Genomic DNA, 24,085 nt, shown 5'->3' on the forward strand with positions numbered 1-24,085 from the left:
CACCAATGGGCCTACAAAACCTAGTAGTTACATTTCTGTTTTTCTGCAAGCAAAGGGGCCTGGAACTTAATGTTACAAAAAGAAAATGTATGGCTTTTGGGAAGTGAAAGGGAAAATTGCGAGTAGATAGGATCGCAGCTGAATCACTTGAGAGGGTAAAAAGCTTTGACTATTTGGGAATAAGGTTGATTGACTCACTCGGATGGGAGCGGCAACTTGGAAAAAGCTATCTTACCTTTGGCCATAGGTCAAAGTCAATATTGAGATTCCAGAGAAAGTCGCGAGTATGGCCACTGACAGCTGCATTGGAGGTTTACAGTGCTATAGCCCAAAGCATACCACTTTATGGCGCTAAGATCTCAGGCTATACTAATACCCACAAATTGACGGTGTGTGATACATTTTTTGTCAGATCCTGTCAGATCTCTGTACCAGTTGCGACACTTCTGACTCCAATCTTTTTTTACTTTGGGACGTGGCTTTGCTCAAACCCTTAATGTGTTGGAAATGATTGTGGACCACCCCTGAGCTAAATCATTACAGCGATTCACTAAGGGAGGTCCTTATGATTAGTGGCGCTAAAAAACTTACCATGGTTTAAACACATTGCCAATTGGTGGAAATTACCAGAAATGTTGAGTTTGTGGGATTGTCCAGAGAGGGTTTGTAAAGATGAAATGATAAGAGTAAAGACCAAGTACTGAACATATGTGGCAGAACATTATGCTGTGAGAACAACAAATGGTCACCTAACAACCCACTTTTTATGTTTTTAGATCTATCCCAAATTTGATCGCTTTTTGGATCTGATCTCACCACCCCTAGCCAAAGGCTTGTTTGTTAGGTTTCGGCTGGGTAGCATATTCCTAAAAATTCCTAACTACCAGGCCATTGATCTAGTAACAGAAATATGCCCTGCATGTGGCCTAGCACAATAATCTGAGGAACATATTTTGTTTTTGTGCATTAAATTTCATTAAAATCGTAGGAGGTGAATACGGCCAATATGCTTGAATTTAGGAATCAGACAATATTGAGTTGCCTATAGAATCCTGAAGTCCAAAGCGTCTGACCCAATAGTCTTTGCAGTAAGCCGCTTTCTATTTAACTTCTGGATTAGGCACCAGAAGTTTGTAACTCAGGCTGACTAGGATGATTATGTGCCTTGGTGTTTCATTAAATTTTGTAAATACGATCATGGAGTCAAAATGTATTATGGGAAGTTTGCGTTCAGGAAAAATGGTGAATTGTCTTCAGCACCTTGAAATTTACTCTTTTTCATTTTTACTTGGCTGTATATCTACTTCTTCGTATTTTTAGTGTTTTATCCTCCATTTATCTATATTTATGATGCTATTTATATGGACCTCATTTTTTGTTAACAAATATTTTAACAAGATCATTCAAATGTATGGATTTTGTATACTTTGATGGTTTAAAAAAAAGCGAATAACGTTTTTTGATGATGTTGATGAACATAACATAATCCATATGCATATATTATTCCAGAAAAACACAATGATGTTCATGATTGTTGTCAAGTGGTCATTGCTTATTTATGGTGGATCCTGCACCTAAATAATGGTAATTTAAAATTAAGGTCAATGTCATTTGATGGTAGCAAATTTCCCTACATTTAGGTGAAGTTTAAACCACTCACAAAATAAATATACACAACACTGACATTCTTAAATACAATCAATTTGATTGAGATACAATTTAACTTTAAACTTTACAAATTGTGACCTGTATGCTGCCAGTTGCCTCTGTTTTTTTAAGCACAAGGGCGCTCCAACTGGGTAAAATGTGCCCTTTACAAATTGTACAATGTAACAAGAACATCCATGATGTCTGCACATATTGTAAGAAAGAAATATTTTCAGCTGAAGGAGTTTGACAAAGAGAACAAAGCTCATGTTTTTGATGACAACATTCAAAGCCCTGAGGTATTTAAACATGCATGTGTTGGTATTTCAAAAGTGCAAACGGAGCTGGAGTGTAATGGAGTGATGAATTGGGGCATTGATCTCAGCAAGATACAATCTTTGGGGGGAGCTCAAAGGTAACCTGTTGGGTCAGGAATAGTGCTCCTTAAAAAGATGTGCCTTCAGCTTTTTTCAGAATTGCAGGTGAGGTGAAGTTGATCTGACATCAAAACCAACCAGTGGCACACTCCGTGCCTATGAACCCTAGCCAAGGATTAGCAATTCAGAGTGAAATTTGAAGTCATAATAGACCTATATGAAATGTCCTAACCTAGTTAAAGAATACCTGACCTCCTTCAAGGCAATCTGAAATCAAAACTGCCCAAGCCACCTTTTATGAAATGAAAATCAGTTCATCTGCAAACTCCCCCAAAGAAATTTTTAAAATTGCTAAAACCTTTCTAAGTTGCCTCAAAAACAATCTATGTCAGAGGGAGCACTCACGCATTGTAATGATCTGGCAGAGTTTGTTCAGCAAAAACTGAAACCATCTAACTGTCCTTTCCGGTACACAGAATCTACAACCTACGACCTCCATCTCGAATCTACTCTCTGAAACCCACACCTCACTTGGGCAATTTCCCCCTTTGGATCTCGCCCTATTGGACTCGATTATTGCAAAGCTAAAATATGGTTCTCTCATAGACCCTGCTCCCCGTCAGGCCCTCACATTAGCTGCTGATACCATCTGTCCTGTAATCCTTGATCTTGTAAACTCCTCCATTGCATCAAGTACAGTACCTGCTGCCTGGAAATGTGAAATGGTTAAAGTCCTGCTAAAGAAACCCAATTTGGCCAACTGCCGCCCCATTTCTCTTCTTCCCTGGTTGAACAAGATCCTAGAAAAGTACATAAATACTGTGCTGGTAGAGTTCCTGGAATCGAATGATCGGCTCCATCCCTTCCAGATGGGTTTTCATCCTCAACTCGGGACTGGGACTGCTCTTCTAGCAGTAACTGAGAAGGCGAGGAGGATACTGGATCTAAGAGGTACCGCAGTGATTGTCCTCCTCAACCTAAGTGCCACATTTGACACTGTTAATCATTACATGCTGATCCTCAGACTTAAGAGTCTGGGAGTTTCCGGCACTACAATTACATGGCTATTCTCAATGGGCGTTCCTTCCAGGTATTTGAAGGTGATGTTGTTTCTAATAGGTTGCCTCTCAGCTGTGGCGTTCCTCATAGCTCCTCCCTGAGCACCACTCTGTTCAATGTGTACATGAGACCCCTGGCCGAGATTGTCCATCCATTTTGCATTAAAATCATTACCTATGCAGATGACACTCAACTTGTGGTGGCAATAAATCACACCGAGGGGTCATCTAGCACCCTTGGCTTTTGCTTACAGGAGGTGGCCAAGTGGATGGAACTCTCCTGCCTTAAATTCTATTGTGATAAAACAGAGCTGATGCTTCTTGGCAACCCAGCCTCCTTCAATTCCACCCTGTTGTGGCCTAATTTCCTTGGACAGGCACCAGCCTGAAAGATCAGATTAAGAGCCTCGGATTCTGGCTTGACCGTTCTCTTAATTTCAACTACCAGTTAGAGAAGCTTTCAGCCACATGTTACGGCCTGCTGAGGATGCTTCACTGGATCCTCCCCCTTCTTCCCTTTCAGGCCAGAAGGATTATGGTCCAGGCCCTTATCCTCTCCCGCCTGGACTATGGGAATGCCCTTTATTTAGGAGTCCCTCATACCACCATTCATAAGCTCCAGGTCATTCAAAATTGTTCAGCCCGCCTGTTATTTCAAATTCCCCGCAGGCAATCTGCTAAACGAGCACTTAGGAGCCTTCATTGGCAGCCAATCAGGGAGAGGACTCAGTTTAAGGCCACGTGCCTGGCCCATAAGGCCTTTTGGAAGAAGGGCTCAGCTGTTATCCAATCCCTGCTCACCCCTTACAGCCCAAGCAGAAACCTTCGTTCAAAGTGGGAAACAACCTTTACAACGCAACTTTTACAATGCACTACCATTACAACGACATTTTTACAACGCAACATCCATTACAACGCATGCCATTACAATGCAACCATTACAACGTATGACACTACAACGCATACCACTACAACGTCTGTCATTACAACACAGTCATTACAACACACACCATTACAAAGCATACCATCACAACGCATAGTACCCTTACAATACCCTACTGTTGCACCCCCTGGAGGTAGAATAGTAATTTTTACCCCTACACTATCCAACACTTACCCTACTGTTGCACCCCCTGGAGTTAGAATAGTAATTTTTACCTCTAAACTATCCAATACTTACCCTACTGTTGCACCCCCTGGAGTTAGAATAGTCATTTTTACCCCTACACGATCCAATACTTACCATACATGCAATGTAATGGTATGCGTTGTAATAGTATGCGTTGTAAAGGTAGTATGCGTTGTAATGGAATGCGCTGTAAAGGTAGTTTTTAAAAATTTGTTGTAATGGCATGCGCTGTAATGGAATGCGTTGTAATGGATTATTGCGTTGTAAAAAATGTGTTGTAAAGGTATGCGATGTAAAAGTATGCGTTGTAAGGTCATACATTCTTCAAAGTCCTCTTTTCTGGCCTTATCCCCTAGAATAAGCATAGCCAGATATGGCGGGCGTTCCTTTTCTTACAATGCCGCCGTCGAATGGAACACCCTTCTACTACTTATCCGGAAGGAGCCTAACCGGCTAGCATTACGTAAACTCCTAAAAACATACTGTAGTAAGGAGAGACAACGTGGAGTATAACTGAGTTGCTTTATTGCCTTAAGATTCATAGTAGACTGCCGTCAGCTTGTCACACACAAAGCCTGGGTCACTGTGTCAACATTCCACAGCGAGCGCCCGGCTGACACATGGATGATACCAACTTTCCTGAACAAGGAGGGGGGATAGGGAAAGGGAAGGGTGAGGGTGAAACAAGATCATAGTTACAACACATCATCCCCCTTAAGGGAAATTAAAAACAATATAAGAACCAAGGATGTAGTTGTCTGGGGTTGAAGCCTGCCTGTGAGTCTACCTCATTATGTACTGTTTGTGCCATTGGGGAAGTGTTCTGAGTCTATCGCTCGCTCTGTGTTGTCTTATGTTTTCTCTTACAACATTTCCTCCTACCCTACTCATTCCTGCCCCCTGTTCTCTTCTTTCTGCCGGAACTACACGATCATGGCTCCACAACCTTCCATCTTCCAGAACCACGGAATTTCTATTGGGTCTGCGGATGGTCTTTGAGGCATAGAACTTGTCGCCCCCTCTCCAGTCTCTTTCCGGTTTCTTGACATAGACTCCTTGTCCTTCCTGAAGTTTTCTTCCTTTCACTCCCCACTTCTTATCGTACCATTCTTTGTACTTGCGTTGGCTGGCTTCTATCCTTCTCTTTACTTCGCTGAGGTCAACTTCCGTTGTCTGTTTTCTCCCCATCCATCCTGGGGTGAGCTTGGTGCCTGCTTTTCTTCCCCTCAGTAGCTCGAACGGTGTTCTTCCAGTAGTGGACTTTGGCGTGGTGTGATACGCCCACAGCATGTCTCTTATGGCCTCTTCCACTTTCTCCCCTGCACGGTTGGCCAACTGAATACATTCCTTTAACATCCTGTTTACTCTTTCCACTTTCCCGTTGGCTTTGGGACAGTAAAGAGGGGTGCGAATGTGATTCACCGAACAGTCTTTGAGGAAGTCCTTCATCTCTTCCGACACCAATTGGACACCGTTGTCGGTGACCAATGTTGTGGGGATGCCTTCCTGTGTAAACGCCTCTTTGAGGAACTCAACGATAACCTTAGTGCTTACACTGTGTACTGACTTGCAAGTTATCCAGCTAGAGAAATAATCTACTAGGACCAATAGATAACAGTCTTGCAAACCTCTGCCATGAATAGGACCAGCAATGTCAAATCCTAGCTTGCTCCACGGCACTTCTGGTACTTCCACTGGTGCCAGTGGTGCTCTTCTTATGATTTTGTTTTTGTCGCTCTCAGCACATGCGTAACAATCACGCACCTTGTCTTCCATCTCTCTGTCCATGGTGGGGAACCAGTAGTCTGCACGAAGTCTGGCCTTGCACAAGCTTCTCCCCAGATGTCCTTCGTGAGCTAGTTCCACTACTTGGTTTCTCAGAGCTTCTGGTGGGACCAATCTTCCAGCTTTCATTATGAGATCCCCTTCCACCGATAACTCCTCCCTCACATTCCAAAAGGGTTGGATCTCTGTCTCCACATCTTTGCATTTCTTAGGCCATCCTGCCAAGATGTACCTCTTCACCTTCTTCAAGTCTTCGTCCTGTTCCATATGGGTTTCCCATGACTCTTTTTCTACAGCTGCCATACGCACTTCCAAGATCGAGTTATTCTTCTCCTCTTCTTCTTCTTCTCCTGTGGGTGCTCTGGACAAGTAGTCTGCAACTCTGTTTTGTTGCCCAGGAATGTATGATACAGCGAAGTTGTAGGCTTGTAAGCCTACTGCCCATTTGGCAATTCTGGGTGTCATGCTTTCCATGTCCTTTTTTGTGAACAGAGCAACCAATGGTTTATGATCCGTGCGTACTTCAAAAGTAGTACCCCAAATGAAGAATTTGTAGTGGAGTATGGCCCAATATACTGCCAGGGCCTCCTTCTCAATAGTAGAGTAGTTCTTCTCTGCCACGGTGAGGGTTCTGGACGCAAAGGCTATGACATTTATCTTTCCTCCTTCCTCTTGTGATAGGGTCGCTCCAATGCCTTTGTTGCTCGCATCTGTGGAGATAATGGTTACACCATTGGGGTCAAACTTCCCTATAAACGGAGCTTCGATGATGGCTTTCTTGATACTCTTCAGGGCCAGCTCCTGTTCCTTTCCCCATTCGAACACACTGTCTTTCCTTATGAGGTCCCTCAAGGGCTGCGAAACTATGGCGAAGTCCTTGATAAATTTGGCCATGTATTCTGCCAAACCCAGGAAAGACAATATTTCCTCTTTACTCTTCGGGTTCGGTGCATCCTCCACTGCCCTCACCAAGTCCAGTTTAGGTTTCATTCCCTCCTCAGATAACGTGTGTCCCAAGTAGTCTACCGAACTCACTCCTAATCTGCATTTCGAAGGTTTTGTGGTGAATCCCACCTCCTTTAGTTTTTCCAACACTCTCCTAGCCATTTTGTTGTGTTCTTCTTCTCCACTTCCATAGATAAGTATGTCATCCTGAAAACAGAGGGTGTTCTTGCAGTCCTTTAATGCATGCTGCATAACTCTTTGGAAGGCAGCCGCCGCTGATGCCAATCCGAATGGCATTCTCTGAAACTTGAAGTTTCCAAATGGGGTAGTAAATGCAGTGAGGATTTGGGAGTCTGGATGTAGTTTGATCTGATAATAAGCCGATGATAAATCCAGCACACTGAAATACTTTGCCCCCTTTATAGTGCTTAGCATCTCTCCTATCCTAGGAAGGGGAAACCTGTCAACAAGGATGTTTGCATTAAGGTCTCTTAGGTCTACACAGAGTCTTATACTGTTTCCTTTATCCTTGGCCATGATGACAATGGGCGCTAGCCATTCTGAACTCTCAATTTCTGTGATGACCCCTTCACTGACTAATCTCTTGAGTTCTTGCTGGAGGGGGTCCCTCATGCGTAAAGGTATGGATCTAGTCTTGTGCACCACAGGCACCGCCCCCTCCTTCAACACAATTTTATGCATATAGTTCTTGAAGACCCCCAATCTATCACTGAACACTTCCTTAAATTCTTTGGTAAGGTCCTCAGATATTCCTTCTGGTTCAATTAGCAACACCTGCTCTCTATTGTTAGGGTCTAGGGTGATTCCCAACTGCTTCTGATGCCTCCAGCTCAATAGTGTAGAACCCCTAGTGGAAACATAAATCTTCCCAACCGTGTGCCTGTTCTTGAAGGATATCCTCATGATTGCCATTCCCTCAAGAGGAATCCTCCCCTCATTGTAACCCTTAGGACTTATATCAGGAGGTAGCAATTTGACAGGGTGGTTGGCAAATTTATCATCGAAAACTTTCTTGTCTACTAGAGTGTATGGGGAGCATGAATCGGCATACATACAAAACTTGACCCCATCCAGTAAAACATCACATTTGGGATACACATCATCATTATTGTCCTCATCCCCCACTTGAAATACATACAACTTTTCCCTTTCCTCATCCAGTGGTGTCTCCTCTATAACATGTACTGCTTTCCCTGAAGCCTTACACACTTTTGAGAAATGACCCCACCTATTGCATTTCCTGCACTGAACATTCCTGGCCGGACATTTCCAATTATTGGCCATATGGTTGGGACTACCACATTTATAACACACTGAAGCCACGGGCTTGCTGCGAGTAATTTCCTTTGCCTTTTCACCTATTTTACAAACAGTTTCACTCTCTGAATTAGATCTACCATCAACCCTTTCTCTGTTAGTGCCCTCTGATACCTTCATTTCTCTCATGCAGCGCGCCGTGTGTTCTAGGCCCTTGGCTAGGTTAATCGCTTCCTCTAGATTGGGGTTTTTAGTAAGTAACTCCTCCTGTATTTTAGTGTCATTAGTGCACCTGACAAGTTGATCTCTTATTAGAGAGTCCGTAAGTTGCCCAAATTCGCATGTGGCTGACAGACCTCTCAACACAGCTATATAATTGCTCACTTTCTCTTCTCTCTTCTGCACCCTCTTAAAGAACTTATGCCTTTCCATTACCACATTTATCTTTTCCTTGAAATGAGCTGCTAGTTCTCTCAGGGTGCTTTCGTAGACATTAACACCTTCCTCTACCACCTCTTCTTCATCCTCAATCAGTCTACCCGTAATGTCCTCATATATTTTCCTGCCATGAGTACCTAAATTGTGTAACAGTATATGTTGTTTACGCACATTGGTGTAGTTACTACCTCCAATAGCTATCAAGTATGACTTAAATATTCCTTCCCACCTTCTCCAAGGAATCACTGGTTCACCCAACTCGTTAAGGAAAGGGGGAGGCTGGCTCATTCCTGCTCCTGCCATGGCCATACAACTCTCTACTTCACGCTAGTCTTGATTCCAAAAAAACAAGATTCTATTTCTTTTACTTTCAGGAGGAATGCCCGCTCATGAACTTCACCCATAAGCTTTAACCACCACACTTATTCTCCCTTTGCTTTTATCTGAACACAGTTAGTAGCACCAGATCTGTCTGTAGTGATTCACACTCGAGAGTGTAGTCCCCTTTCTGCCTCTACTGGCACTTTTTTAACTCTCCTATCGGGTTTCTGCTCCCAAGAACTGGCGTCGACTTCCTGTTCTGAGGGCTTCCCTCATCGAGTGCCTGCGTGAGGAGATTTTCCAGGCGGCTGGGCTGTGTACAAACGGGAGATGTTCCCAAAGGAAACGGCGAAACGAGTAAAATGGTCGTCGCTTCTGCCGAGGTGGCAACCTCACGCTGAAGCAAGCCTCTCCGCGCTCGAATTTCCCGATGGTAAGCACACCGCTAGGTTCTTTTCTTTTGTTTCATGAGATAGCAGGGCGAGCGCCTTCAGTCAGAGCTGCGCACTCCCGTGCCTCACGCTGGGATGCCTTAAAGCGCACCGATGCACCACCGTGGCAAGCGAAGGACAATTCTCCTCAGAATAGACACTGAGAGAGACGGTGGCCACTTTCTCTCCTAGACAGAGCTTGTGCTTGCCTTCCCTCAAGTCTGTGACCTGCTGCCAACGCCCTCACACAGCATGCGCTACACGGCACTCCTTCCCTAGCTGCCCACCGATGCCCGATTAGACACCCGAAAATAGCGCTCAAGCTTATACCACAACAGCTAACATCACCCTCTCACGATCACGAGGCAAGATCGCTACACCCCTCGCGATGTCCGATTTGACACCCGATCAAAGCCGGCACATTTCAAGAGGGCTGCACTACGCTGGGGTAGCTCAACAGAATATCCTTACTTGCTGTGACTTCTTCTTGCTCCTTCCAGTGAAGCGGTGACCTCCTCGCTTGACACTGGTGGCAGGCGCCAAACTGCTCCTCTGGATGACAAGCAATCACGGTTCCAGGGAAACGGCAGTCACTGTCCCTGGCTCAGCTTCCTCAACCTCGTCGCCAGAAAAGATGTAGTAAGGAGAGACAACGTGGAGTATAACTGAGTTGCTTTATTGCCTTAAGATTCATAGTAGACTGCCGTCAGCTTGTCACACACAAAGCCTGGGTCACTGTGTCAACATTCCACAGCGAGCGCCCGGCTGACACATGGATGATACCAACTTTCCTGAACAAGGAGGGGGGATAGGGAAAGGGAAGGGTGAGGGTGAAACAAGATCATAGTTACAACACATACCTTTTTAAGGACTGTATTTAATTGATCTCCTCTTTCCTTCTGTGTTCTGTCCTCAGTGCTGGGAGGCCTCAGGGTAGCCATCGTGCTTTATAAATGTAATGTTTCATTTCATTTCATTCATTTCTTAGATTCCTTGTATATGCCTTCCAATTCATCTTTCCACCTGAATCATATTTTAATAGGACTAGGCATCCTGCCAACCAGCATCACTTTCTTAAGCAAGCCCTAGCAAAGCCTATAGGTCAGGTTTTTTGAGGGCAGCATTTTGTAATAGCTGGCAACCTTGCATGTGTGTTTTTCCTCACATGTACTAAAAGCAGAAACCCATTTCAAGTAACATCATAGACTACAACAGAGTTTATGTGAGGAGTCTGCTGAACTGAATCCTTTAGCAGTGGTAAGCTGTGCCTTTAAAGAAGTGTCATGAAAAGGAGTTTGAAGATGTAGGCAGTTAGCTGAAATAAATACGCAGAAAAATAATACATAGTACATACTTTTGACAGGGCAAGAGTTTTTAGTCTCTCTTTAAGAAACTCTATGTGCGTGCGCATCTTTACTTTGTGAACAAAAAAGCTGTGCTGTACATCTCACATCTTATCTTGGTAGTAAAATGAAACAGAAAGAATGTGCAAGGGTGAACGGTGTTGACATTTTATAACACTAAAATATCTAAACAGTGCACTCCTTAAGCAAAAAATACATAAATCAGTAATTCAATGTCATTTTGTCACAAAGTAAAAATATTAAAGAACACAGTGGCTCTCTGCGACAAGCTACAAATCATGTCACATCGATAGTCTACAAAACGACTGCTTAATGTCCCATCACAAATATCTAAAAGGCACACAAATGGGACAATGTAACTATTCACAAACTGCCATGGCCCTGACAGACCAGGCAATGGTCAACCATGAAAAACACATGAAAGTCAACGTATGAAACGGGCTGACCCAACAGCCACTCTCTAGCTCTACTTGGTCTTATTCTACATTTCAAAAGTAACCTGTATCCAGGGTTAGATAAACAGATAGAGTTGTATCACCTTCTTTGAACTTCCTTCAGGCTGCCTTTCTTCCCTTCGCATTATGATGTCAAAGTTAGCACTAAAAACTTTATCTGAAAATATGAATATTTGCATTTTTTCGTTGAAGGTTGTCCATAAAGTAAGGACTGTGATTTAGAAACACCAAAGCCATGAGCGATGAAGAACACCAATAAACTAGTGGGTCTTTCTCAATGCGGCTCATGAGAACAATCTTTTTCTGGACCTTTAATATTGTGCGCTTGGCTAGCGTCTTGAAATGCGCGCACCAAAACAAAATACTGTACAGAAATTCAGGTCACTTTGAGATTCTGATCAATCAAGATATGAGTTATATATAATCCTACATCATGTTTTTCAAACAACATAAGCACTCTGGTCAAGAAATAATTTTATTCACTCACAAATGCATCTGAAAACAAATTACAGCACTTACCAGGGTGCCATGTGCCGCACTGCCGCCAAAGACAAAAGCTATGTTTCCAGCCACTGTCAATGCATGTCCATGCCTAAAAAGAAATGAAAACCAACCTAGTTGTTCAGCGTTGCATGTTATTTTTACCCATTTTAAAAATGTCTCTCATGAAATTTTACAAAAAATAAAATGACATTTGACTATCATGAGAGCATGAAACATTCATCACTTATCAGTAGATGGTGTGCAAACACTGCTTAATTTGCTTTAATGTAATTAGGTGGAATTTTGTCAAAATTACAAGGAATTACTCAAAAATACATATCTGCCATTTTGTGCTATATTTTAGTGTGAAAAGTGTTATTGTGTCAATTTTTTTACACAGGGGCGAGTTATGCTAAAAGAAAAAGTAGAAAATACAAAAACACAGAGAATAACACCCATCCGAATTTTTTTTTGTTCTCATCCATTTGTAGTAAATCTTTAGAGCAAATGGCACATTTGAGGTAAGGTTTTACTGTCAATGGCACATAATTCCAAAAAGTGTCATAATGGCATAATTCCAGGAATTTTAGGTAACATGCATAATACAAAATTTCCTAAATTAGGTGAAATATGCCAGCATAATATAAAGTTTGCCTTGGACTAGTTATTATCTCCAACTTTTCCATCTTAATTTGATATAACAAAGGCAGTAAGTCAAGTCAAGTCAAATAGTTTATTTGTTACGGAACTCCAACGGAGGTCCACAAAAATACACCAATACAATAAAAGAACATGCTTTATAACAAATACAAAAATCTACCTTAAGCAATCGGCAAAACATTACACATACCAACTAAACTAAAATTCAGAAATTCTAATAATTAGCCAGAAATGTTTTAAAAAATTGAAATATTCTATGGCAGATCATTTCATTGGGAGGGGACAACACAAAAGATCGGGCCTCCTCAGCGGAACGAATATTAAATTTAATAAAAGAGTGTCTCAAAAACATACGCCTTGCCCTTAAAAGTTCTGGACACACAAATAGCACATGATTGAGATCCTGTATTTGGGAGCGGCACAGTTCACAAATTCTCTTATCTCTAGGAGTTTTTTCCCAAATGCCCGTTACGTCTCTCAAGGGCAATAGGTTCATTCTTTAAAGAAGTATTAATCTTCTGATGCCATGTGGAACATTCCATGAGAGATAGGGGTGGGGTCCGCTCCCCATCGCACTCACACAGCGAACTTTAGGATGACTTAAAGCTATATCTCTTGTTGTACTAATCATGCTTACAGACCTCTTTAAAAACGACTTCAGTACAGACTTTGGGATGGGTGAGTCACTATTTAAATTGAGCCCAAATAGATGGTTTGCGTAAGCAAAAGATCTAAAAAAAGCAGATTTCTCTTTTAATTTTACAAAAATTTCCAGCTTCAAAGCGGCCCTTAGCGTGCCCTCAACACCCCAACAAAGAGAGTTCCCCCACCTCAGGACCGCTGCCAGGGAAGAAGTGTAAGAAGAAACTAAATGGAATTCCAAACGAAGAACATGTGGGGCAGCCATGGAATTTAAATTACAAATTTGACGGAAAAACCGGCCTTTAGCCTTATCGAAAAAGAGCCAGTAATTCCTATCCAAAACTTCTGCAGCATAGGTTAAAGGGGAATTTTAACCTTAAACACTGACAGAACATGATTAAAATGACGTCTCCCACAGGTCTTATAAAATCTATTTAGAGCTCCAGCCTGGGAGGCGGCCTTACCAACACAACGGTTGATGTGCTCTGAGTCACGCCCGTTTTTTGAAAAAACCTTCCCTAAATACAGGTACGCATTGACCAATTCAAGTTCTTCCTGCCCCAACAGCCATTTATACTCTTTCTTTATTCTAAGACCTTTCTTCCGAAAGACTAACATTTTACTTTTGGCAATGTTGATTTTCAAACAATGCTCCTCCGCATAATTAGTCAAGGCATCCAGACGACGCTGCAAACCAATGGGGGTTAGATCAAAAATAGCAACGTCATCTGCATATAATAGAGTGCCAATAGACATTGTACCAATTCTAGGGGCATCCCTCTTCGCTGAGTTTACTTTCTCGGGGAGGTCATAGATATAAAAAGAGAACAAAAGAGGGCCCAACAGGCAACCCTGCTTGAGGCGATTATGTGTATTAATCCTGCAGGAAAGCCCCTGCGAGACGCCCATCATCACTTGACACCAAGTGTCTGTGTGTAATTCTATTATGAGGCCTAGGAGATGGTGTGGCATACCCAGATGAGAGAGCTTTCTCCACAGCGTCTGACGATCCACTTTGTCAAACGCCGTGGAGAAATCAATAAAAGCTGTGTAGACCAACATGCTTTTAAAAAAGCATATTTCTCCACAATAGTTTGAACGACCGCAATGTTATCCAGCGTTCCGTGGTTCTTTCTGAAGCCTGCCTGTTCTGCCAGTAAGATGTTCTGTTCTTGGGCCCACTGCTGCAAATGCTGAAGTATACTTTTTGCAAATAATTTGCCCGCAGCGTCTAGCAGCGTAATCTGTCTGAAGCTAGAAGGTGACCTTTTTGAGCCCTTTTTATACAGCGGGACTATGATACTCCCCTTCCAAGATGAGGGAATGCTAATCGATTGAAAACAAAAGTCAAACAGTGGCACCAGGAAAGCTCCCCATGCGACTGGATCCCGTTTAATTAGCATGATCGGTATACCATCAGGGCCTTGAGCACCAGAGGTTCTAGCGTTCTTTATGTAATCCATCACTTCAGCCCTTGATGGGGGACCATAATCGCCACAACCAGCCTCCTCTATTACAGGCATCTGAAATGGGACTGAGCTATTAGGTTTATATAATAAAGAAATATAGTCCACCCACTCACTTTCTGGGAATGGGATCGGAAGTGCCCTCTGTCTGGAGTCACAATACTCTGCGATCCGGTGCCAATACTTTTTTGAATCTTTGGCTTTTGCTGCTTCTCTCAGCCCAATCCATTTAGCATCCATCTAGTCTCTCCTTACTCTTAATTTATAGCGGCCTCTAACTCGCTTTAGGCGATTAATTTCCTGTTGCACGGCTGTGGAAAAATGTTTGTATTGCTTCCGCACTAAATTGATAATTTCAAGGTTTAAGGCCTTCAGGATAGGGGAAACCTGATTTACTCTGCATCAGCCAGAGGATACTGAGCTTAAGTGTTTTATCTTCCTCATTTGTGCCTCAAAAAATTGCATGATATTAGCGTAAGTGTTTCCGTGCTGTTTTTGAAAAGTTTTTTTCACTATCGCACCTACCTCGACTGTATTTTTTTGTGTCCAAAATGAACGGCCATTAGACTTATTAAAATCAATCGAGTCATGGCACAAGTGCCCTTGATTCAATGCAGGTAAGTTAAAGGCCAAAGTCAAGCCTATTACACTATGATCACTCCATACTGAAGGGATGACCTCTAAATTTTCACAAGCCCCAAACATTTGATACGAAATGGCTACGTAATCCAGTAAACTTTGTGTACGAGAAGAAACAAAAGTAAATTGAGCTGGTTTATCAACTGGCATCCTCCCATTTAGGATAACCAAATCTGTACTTCTAATGCTATCAAGCAGAAGGAAGCCCCGTTTATCCGTTTTTATTTTATCCGGTAAAAAGGATTCAGGAATGTGCCAAATTTCCTCTTTGTCTGGGTTAGCATATATTGCCTGCGATGAATAGGAAATTTTTGCATTTAAATCTCCCACTAATACCACTAAAGGGCATTCTTCCATGGTGGCTATTTCATTAATATATAAAAAAAGTAAACGCAACAGAGAATCAAAGTTTTTACCTGGGGGAACATAGAGATTTGCCACCAGGAAGAAAGAAGACCTACCAAACTCTCCTAGACATGCCAACTTCATACAGATGCAAAGATTAGACGGGTGATAAAAGACTTTTTGATTCCAATTGATACTGTTCTTAAGCAAAATGGAGACCCCGCCACTAGCATGTCCCCTTTCAGAATGCTTAGCATAACAAGAGAAGGTAAAAAACCCATCACAATCAAAATCTTTACACGCCCAAGTCTCTTGTAAGCATATAATCAGAGGGTTTAAAGATTTTAAATAATTAAATTTCTCCTCATCATGCCCCAGACCGGCCATATTCCAGGACAGAAGAAGCCCCCCTGGCTACCTTAGAGGAGCGCTTCTTTCTACCTCTGTACAGTTGGTGTTCAGGGTTTTTGCTACCCAACTCCACTGGGCTAAGACATCTTCTTTATTAGGTGAATGATGTGCGACTACAGGGTCAGACACCAAATTTATTGATCGGCCCTTTTTATTTAATGAGACCGTAATATTTTTAGCATTGCCCATAGGGAACTCTAGGTCAGGGCCCATAGCGTCCCACACCACAGAAGTGCCCTGCCTCTGATCTTATGGGCATTGGATTGAACTGTGCCTGGTAGAATAATCCTCAGAATTTAAAACAGAAATGATGTCCAGCCCTCGTTTAAGAAAGTGCTCACAATTCTGTATGGCCAAATTGGCCACAAGCAAAGAGCCGAAGGTGACTCTAGAAAAGGAAACATTCTCATGCTCAATGATATTCACATTTAGGATATCCCTACTTTCTATCAACTTCAATGCCTCTATTTCAGAGAAAAGTTTGAGAATAAGTCCTCTGTTTATCGAATCAGACTCAATCTATAATAGCCAGATGAAGTCCACCATGGGCGATAAAGCAGTCTGCACCATATTATCTTTCTTTGCAGCATCTCTTTGGGGAATCCATAGAGGCACCCTATCTCCATAGTTAACTGTCTGTACTTTCGCCTTGAACTCGATCGGCATGTGAGACCCTACCTTTAGGTTGTCGTCTGATCCATCCCCCCGTTCTATAGACCATGTTGAAGGTACATGGTCTCCATCTCCCTGTATTTTTCTCCTCCCCAAGAGATCATCCCCCTCACTGGGCTGAAGAGGATGAGGTATTAGAGGGGACTGCAACGGAGGACTTGATGGCGCCACTGCTGCTTTGGTGACCCCTGCTCTCCCTTTTGGGGACGGAAGTACTGTGACGGGGATCCTAGGAACACCTTCCCCAATTAACAATTTGGAACCACCCTCCTCCATTACAGTCTGCGCAACATTATGGCTATCTGGGATCTGTTGAAAATGTAACTTTGAAACTTTTCGTTTAGGGAATCGTCTTTTCCTTTTTGGTTCTTCTTCCTATTTTCCCCCTTGCTTTTTTTGCAGGCTCTCCCCTCCTCCCTACTTTAATTCCACGTTCGACAAAGATTTTGAAAGTTGGACTTGTGGGGCAGATGGAGTTAGAGCCTCCCCCTCTATCCCTCCCCCTCCTTTTTGCCCAACATTTACCTCGATTTTCTCTAATTCCTCAACAGCTCCACCAGCCCCCCTTTTCCCCTTAATAAACAAAGAGTAAAGTTTTAGTGGAACATGTCCCAAAGGAAGGCCCACTACAGTTTCTTCAAAAAGTGAACTTAAACAAAGCTCTTCATTTTCAAGGTTGCAGGAAGGTTCTATTGGGGGCAGTGAGGAGAAGGGCGTACCTGCTTGAACAGACACATCTCTCTGCTTTACACGAGGTACAGGTAAAAGGGGTCTAAAGTCAGGTTGTTCGTTCAGACTTACGGGAATGTTAGAGGGGTGAATAATGGTGCGTAATTTATTCACTTTTTGAACTTCAAACAGCATTACGGAAATCATTTCCAGCATGTGATCTGAACTAAAAACGGATTTCTCCAAGAAGGACAAAATAGAACTTAAAAGTCTTTCAACACAAACAAAATATTCTGAAGACACCCCATCTTTATCATTAACTGGCTTTGCTTGTGGGCAAGGCGAAAATACATCATGGGCATCATGAGCATCATCGACAGACTCCACAGAATTACCATATAGAGGACTTGTACTACAATATAATAGGGGCAAAGAGAAGCGCCTGAAAGGGGAGTTTGCATTGCAGATGTTCTGCTCCTTCGGGCTGCTCATTGGATACCCATACATTACAGGGTTCTTCACAGAGTTCTTCACAGAGTTTACATTGGTAGCTCCCCACCCCCTTGTTTGAGCTTCAATGTCAATATCTGGGAGTGTAAAGTCTTCCCTTAGATTGGGTTCTCCGCAAAAAGAAGGCTTCTCCACCATTGCGACAGTGACCTTCCCAACTTCCTCCCGGGTGCCCTCAATGCACACAAGGGCACCCTCTTCACTGAGCACCATGCAAGTGTCCCCCTCCATAGGGGCAACGTGTACACCCATGATCTTGCTGGATGATTTTTCTCCGCTCAGTGTAGTGGATTGCTGATTCTGCTGGTTAAGAGGACGATCCAAGTCCAAGCCCATACCTGCTTGCGAAGCAACGTCCGAAGCAACAGGTGTACCAGCAGCAGGAAACTCCACTTCTAATGGGTTTGAAGGGTTATAAAGGCTATGTTGTAACTGTGACTGTGAGGACCGTTGGGTTAAAAGATTACCACATGGGCCAGGGACCGAATTTATCCTTAAAGATGTGACCTGTAGAAAGCTGACTAAGTCATCTTCCGTGCCTGATCTTATCAAAGGCAGTAGAACTAACTATATCTATACTCAAGTGTCAAGCCAATAGAACATCCACAGCACTGATAGCCCACAGACAAACAACCACCCCAGATTCATTGACCAAGGGTTAACTTAAATTGTCTGCCTGCCTGTTTCAGCAACAAGCATCAGGGTATATCATCAAATGCAGTACGTTTATAAGGCTTTAAAGGGGTTACCTAGCATCTGGAGACCAAAGTACAGGACAATGTAACTCCCACCAAGGTAGAGTGATCACTACCCACCATCACGGCTGCTAAGGTTTGCAATTGTCCCAGAGGATACAGGGATTACATCCCTTTCAAACTGAACCATATCTGAATGTTTCCTATGTTATTGTGACAACTCTTTTGGACACTTTTTATTGGTTGATTTTGAGTACCAAGTTGTTGGATCACATTGTAAATCTGGCATGCCTCTTTGGCCGTGATCACATAAGACGGAAAGTCACAAATGGAAGCAAGTCAATAAAAACCTATTGCCCTATCCAGGAAGTGACCTAATTATAGCAGAGTATGATCAGCCCCATTTGAACAACTCATAAAAAAATTCACCATGGCAATAAAAGATGCAAGGAGAATGCCTTCCTATGGCACCGTCAGCCTTCTATTTATCTCTGTGTGATATGTGGGCAATAACATTTAATTACGTTTTTTTTCACAAATGTTTTTTACTTTAAAATATATTTTTAATTACATCTAACTCAAATCATTTTTCTCTTGCACAGCATTCCAAGCACACTCTTGGGAATGTTGGTAAACAGCAAAAAGTAGGAAACATAAGTTTAGGCAGAGATCTTCACAAGTTCTTTTTCTACTTTTTTTGTGATTCAGACCCTATGTTATGACTCATATTTTGATGCTGCTGAATGTTTAATGAATAATTTGATTTACTTTCCCTCATACAATTTATTAGACTACAGTTTTGCTCATTTACTCATTTGGACCGTTGTTCTTTGTTAACTTTCGAACTGCGAAGTGTTTTGCTGGCTGAGCTGGTGTCTTCCACAGAAAGCATGTGTGGTTGAGGCGTTGAGTATAAGTACCTGTATCACCCTAGGTATATCATTCTTGTTGAGATGATGTGTCTGTAATTGGATAATAGATTTCTAATGTGTATATGTTTTACTGGATATGCTTATTTTTTTATATCTACAATTGTATTTCATTTTGCAATTCGGTCTGCTTCTGTGCTAATAGATTCCCTAATCAAAACTCAAAACTACTGTGAGGCTTATTAGAATAGTACTGTTGATATAAACAATGTATCTGGCCTTATTATTTTTTATCTCAAGCGTGTCCGATGTGCATATGGCTCTTAGAGTGCTGGCAGTGCAAGGGCAGCATTTCAGTGTCACAGTAAAACACACAGGGTCCTGTTATATACCAACTTTTTGGTTGCATTACTTACTATCGACCCCTAGATTATCGTGGTTCAAGCATATCAAGGACAGAATATCGAGGAGCAAATAATTGAAAAGTAAGTGGTAAAGGGAAGTGTAGATTTACTATTCCTCATTGCACATCTACATACCTTTAATATATGTGTCACCGAGGTACCTATATGTGGAGTTAGGTTAATCTAGCCTTATTATTCTGTTATTTTATTTTCAATATTTTGTCCGCTTTATATTGATGTTCTAGTGTTGATATTCAGGGTGCACAACTAACTTTCTGGGGGCCCTATATTAAAAATACAGAGTTTTCCATATTTGTATGAGCGCCTGATAGGCACAAATCAGAAAAAGCCAACTCATCCTGATGTTACCATAATAGAACAGGCGCCTGACTGAATCTCTGTCTTACGGGGTTTCGATGATTGTATCTATAATCAACTGGTAGTACAGTATTGATCAGTGATAATTAGTGCTCAGGTGAGGTGAGTTAAAATTGCCTACATCTCACTAGACACCACAGATTCGTTTTTGCTTTCAGTATAGGGGTGGGGACTCCTTGCCTAGGCGGTTTTGGCGACAGAAATTTCAGGAGAAAACAACTATACTCAGCACATCCAGGTAAGTATTTCAATCCATTTATTGTAGTGTTAATATAACCAAAGGCACATTAGAAACAGATCATGGCCGATGTGTTTCGGCAAGATGCCTTCTTCTGGGCCTATCTTCAAGATGCCTTCAACGGGGCCTGTCGCCTTACACAGCAATTTTTACTTTATATAAACCCATGCCTTTCTTTACATGTCATGGCCCAAGAACAACTAGAACAATAACTCAATTGCATTATTGAAAGCAGTCACCATCCATTTCTAAATAACATTTTCATTTAAATGGACAGTTTTTAGTATTTTAATGTGTTTCAGTCATAATAATTAATACATATTTATAACACAATTGATCTATCAAAGTAATCAGTACATATGTATGGCATATTTAATTCTTGTGTTCAGAGTAATACATAAATTCATGAGGTAATCGGCTTGTGGTAATGGCAGAAATTATCTTTATAATCATGATGACACCTTGGGCAAATAAGGATACCCCAGTAGGAATTGTTCAAAAGCACCTTAGCTTCTATTTTAACACATGAAGCACCCCCTACATTTAAGGAGTACTTAATTTCTTATTGCAAGAACCCATATGAAAGTGTCCAGTGCATAGCCCAACCACTCCATCATCATATTTAATATATTGCAGTTTCATTAAAAAAATGCTTAATGCTTCTCTAAAAGTATAAAGAGAAAAATTCTGATCCTTTCACCAATTTCCAGTTTTTTGCACAATCAACCCTATAGGGATAGATCCTTTTATTGAAGGGGCTCATATTTTATCGTTTTCCGAAATGAGTTACTGAATACAAAGTGCTATATTGGGGCAAATACCTATGAAATCTTTTATCAGTCAACTTAAAGTGCATCATGTTAAAATGCAAATGTTTTATACTGAATGTTAAGTGTCACTGTGCCTCTGAACATCAGGATCACCCCTTTTCTTCATAAAGTGGTGTAAGTTTATGTCTTTCTCCACAAAAGCATTTCCATATATTTGCATGTACTTAAAACAGGTCCAAGTTCATTAACCCATTTTTTTTCAAAAGTATATTAAAGACATAATCAAATCACATTAATATATATATATAAATATCGGCTCCATTTAAGAGAGCTGGTAATAATTTGCAACACCCAGTAATGTTTATAGGATCCATGGATATTGTAGAAATATATAGTACCTTAAGACCAAAAAAAGAGGTTCCTGTCCCCAATATCCAGGATCCTAAAGATGTACCTGAAGTTTCTGCATCAGAGTTGTGCCCCTATGGTATTTCTTCCTCCAAGGTAAGGATCAATTTAGATTCTTGGCTTCTCAATTTTCGTTGTCTATCACCTCCCCGGGGATGAGCCTTTATGTGTTTAATTCAATAGTACTTCATATAAATATATATATATATATGCTTTGTCTATGGAAAAAGTTGGTCCTAAGGTTAACTACCTACTGGCTATCACCATTTGATAATAAAGAGATAGATAGATATAGAAATATATATCATGTGATCAAGCTTCGCAGGGAAGCGAAACGCGTTATTGCGGACATGCTAGGCACAATAAAAGCACTTTAAGTTTGCACCAGAAACCTTGGGTCTGCTCTTCGTCATTTTGCTGTGCGGGAAAGCAGTTGGTGGTGATGACTTATTCGATAAATATATATATATATATATATATATAGAAAAAGAAAAAAGATTGAAAAACATGAGGAAGAAATAATTGCTAAGAAAGAAAGAAAGTTTCTGTGGGATAAGATTGACTATCTATCCGGAAGAATTTTTGCCTTCAGTCGCAAATATGACAATGTGAGTCGTAAAGGAATCCAGGGCAATTTGGATAGTGTACTTGGCACAGAAGGAGCAGACAGTGACGTCAGCGAAAATGATGTTTCGGGGGATGGCACCCCATTGGCTGTAAAAACTAAATCAACTACAAAGGCGAAAACTTTTTGGGAGGAATTTTGGACGATGAATCAGGCACAAAATCAGTTCAATTGGCAAATTGACAGGGGTCGAGGGAGAGGAAGAGGCCATATCGGACGAGGCAGAGGAAGATGAAAAAATCTGCAGGCGATATAGCAGCTTCCGCAAACAAATCAGGAGGGGCAGATGGAAAAACAGCAACAACCCCAGTAGGAGTGGAGACGAGGGAACAATAACGACGATGGAAATGAATTCCAATGTGTGGTAAATCTTTCCTATCAAATTTTAAATGTTGTTGAACATGAAGTGTTGCAATTTGGCCTCTCATTTTGCCCCATTAGTACATTTTCATATTCACGGGAAAGGATTGATCTTTATCATTTCACGAGGAAATTACGTTTACATAAATGGCATAAACTAAAAGTAAAAAACACTGCACAATCAAGAGATAATATTGCTGGGGTTCCGGTAATAGAATCTATTAATGAAGTGGAGACTTCAATTGCCTTGAAAGAACTTGAACGGGACAATGTAGAATTGCCACCTATTGATGCTCCATCTTTGGGATACAATGTTAACTTAAGTTGTCCCAATAACTTCAAGCCAAAGTCGACATTCAACCCTGTGTTACCCTCAAGTGCGATTGATACATTTGAGACTTTGGTGAATAATGATTTTAAGAAACTGGCAAAAAATAAATTGTGGTCTCATGATAATCTGACACAGAAACAAAGGATAGCAATTAAATCCCTCCAAGATGACTGTAGTATAGTGATCCGACATTCGCATAAGGGAAATAAAATGTTGTTGTTTTAAATACAGATGACTATATACAAGAAAATTTGAGACAACTTAGTCAGCAGGAATGTTATGAGCAAGTCCCCAAATAGAATTGATGAGTCTAATTCTATATATAATGAAATGTTAAAAAACTGGCATACCAATGGCATCCTTGAATGGGACGAGTATTCTTACCTGTTGAATCGTAATCCCAAAAAGGCCAATCTCTATTTGTTACCGAAATTACATAAAGATCCAGCTAGACCACCAGGGAGACCCACTGTATCTTCGATGGGTTCACTTTTAGAAAAAACGACGAAGTATATCGACTATTTTCTGCGCCCACATGTGGATTCTCTACCCTGATACTTGCAAGATAGTCGGGACTTTCTAAAAAAGATCAAGGAGATCACATGGCAGGAGGATTTTCTCCTTAAGTTATAACTCTTGATGTGTGCAGCCTGTACACCTCGATCAGGCATGGCGTTGGTGTACAGGCGTGTGAACATTATTTGAAGTTACGGTCTATCTCATTTTACAAACATAATGAGATAATTCTTCAAATGATTAGATTTTGCCTTGAAAGCAACTTTTTTACCTTTAATGGGCTGTACTACAGACAAAGACAGGGAACTGCTATGGGCACCTGTTTGCTCCCAGTTTTGCCAACCTTTTCATGGGTTGGTGGGAGCGGCAGGTGCCCATGGTCTATGATCAATATCGCAGCCATGTGATTACATGGCTGCGTTACATTGATGATTTATTCATCGTATGGTGTGGGAGTCAAGAACAAGCCATGGAATTAATTACAATCTTGAATAATAATGATGTCAATCTGAAGTTCGAAGGTAAAATAGGTGCTACGAATGTTGAATTTCTAGATCTACAGATTGAGGTGGTGGAGAATAAATTGATCTCAAGCCTGTATCGAAAGAAAACAGCTGGCAGCACCTTGTTGCACGCAGAAAGTAGTCACCCAACCACACTAATTTGCAGTATCCCTTACGGGGAATTTCTTCAGGCCCAAAGAAATTGCAATGCTGAGACAGATTTTGAAAAAGAATGCAAATGTATGACCAAGAGGTTTTTAGAG

The 24,085-nt window shown here is 41.5% G+C and overlaps 1 protein-coding gene across 1 annotated transcript in view; it reads right to left on the reverse strand.

Annotated features, from left to right (window-relative positions):
- LOC147727101 (RING finger protein B-like) overlaps positions 1 to 24,085 on the reverse strand; it is a 677,508-nt gene that overhangs the window by 633,749 nt on the left and 19,674 nt on the right. The window contains exon 4 of the mRNA XM_086963055.1: positions 11,748 to 11,820. Within this exon, the coding sequence (XP_086819181.1) occupies positions 11,748 to 11,820 (73 nt within the window). The remainder of the gene's footprint in view (positions 1 to 11,747; positions 11,821 to 24,085) is intronic.

The sequence above is a fragment of the Lissotriton vulgaris genome, chromosome 3_1, assembly GCF_964263255.1.
Source record: "Lissotriton vulgaris chromosome 3_1, aLisVul1.2, whole genome shotgun sequence".
Classification (NCBI taxonomy): Eukaryota; Metazoa; Chordata; class Amphibia; order Caudata; family Salamandridae; genus Lissotriton; species Lissotriton vulgaris.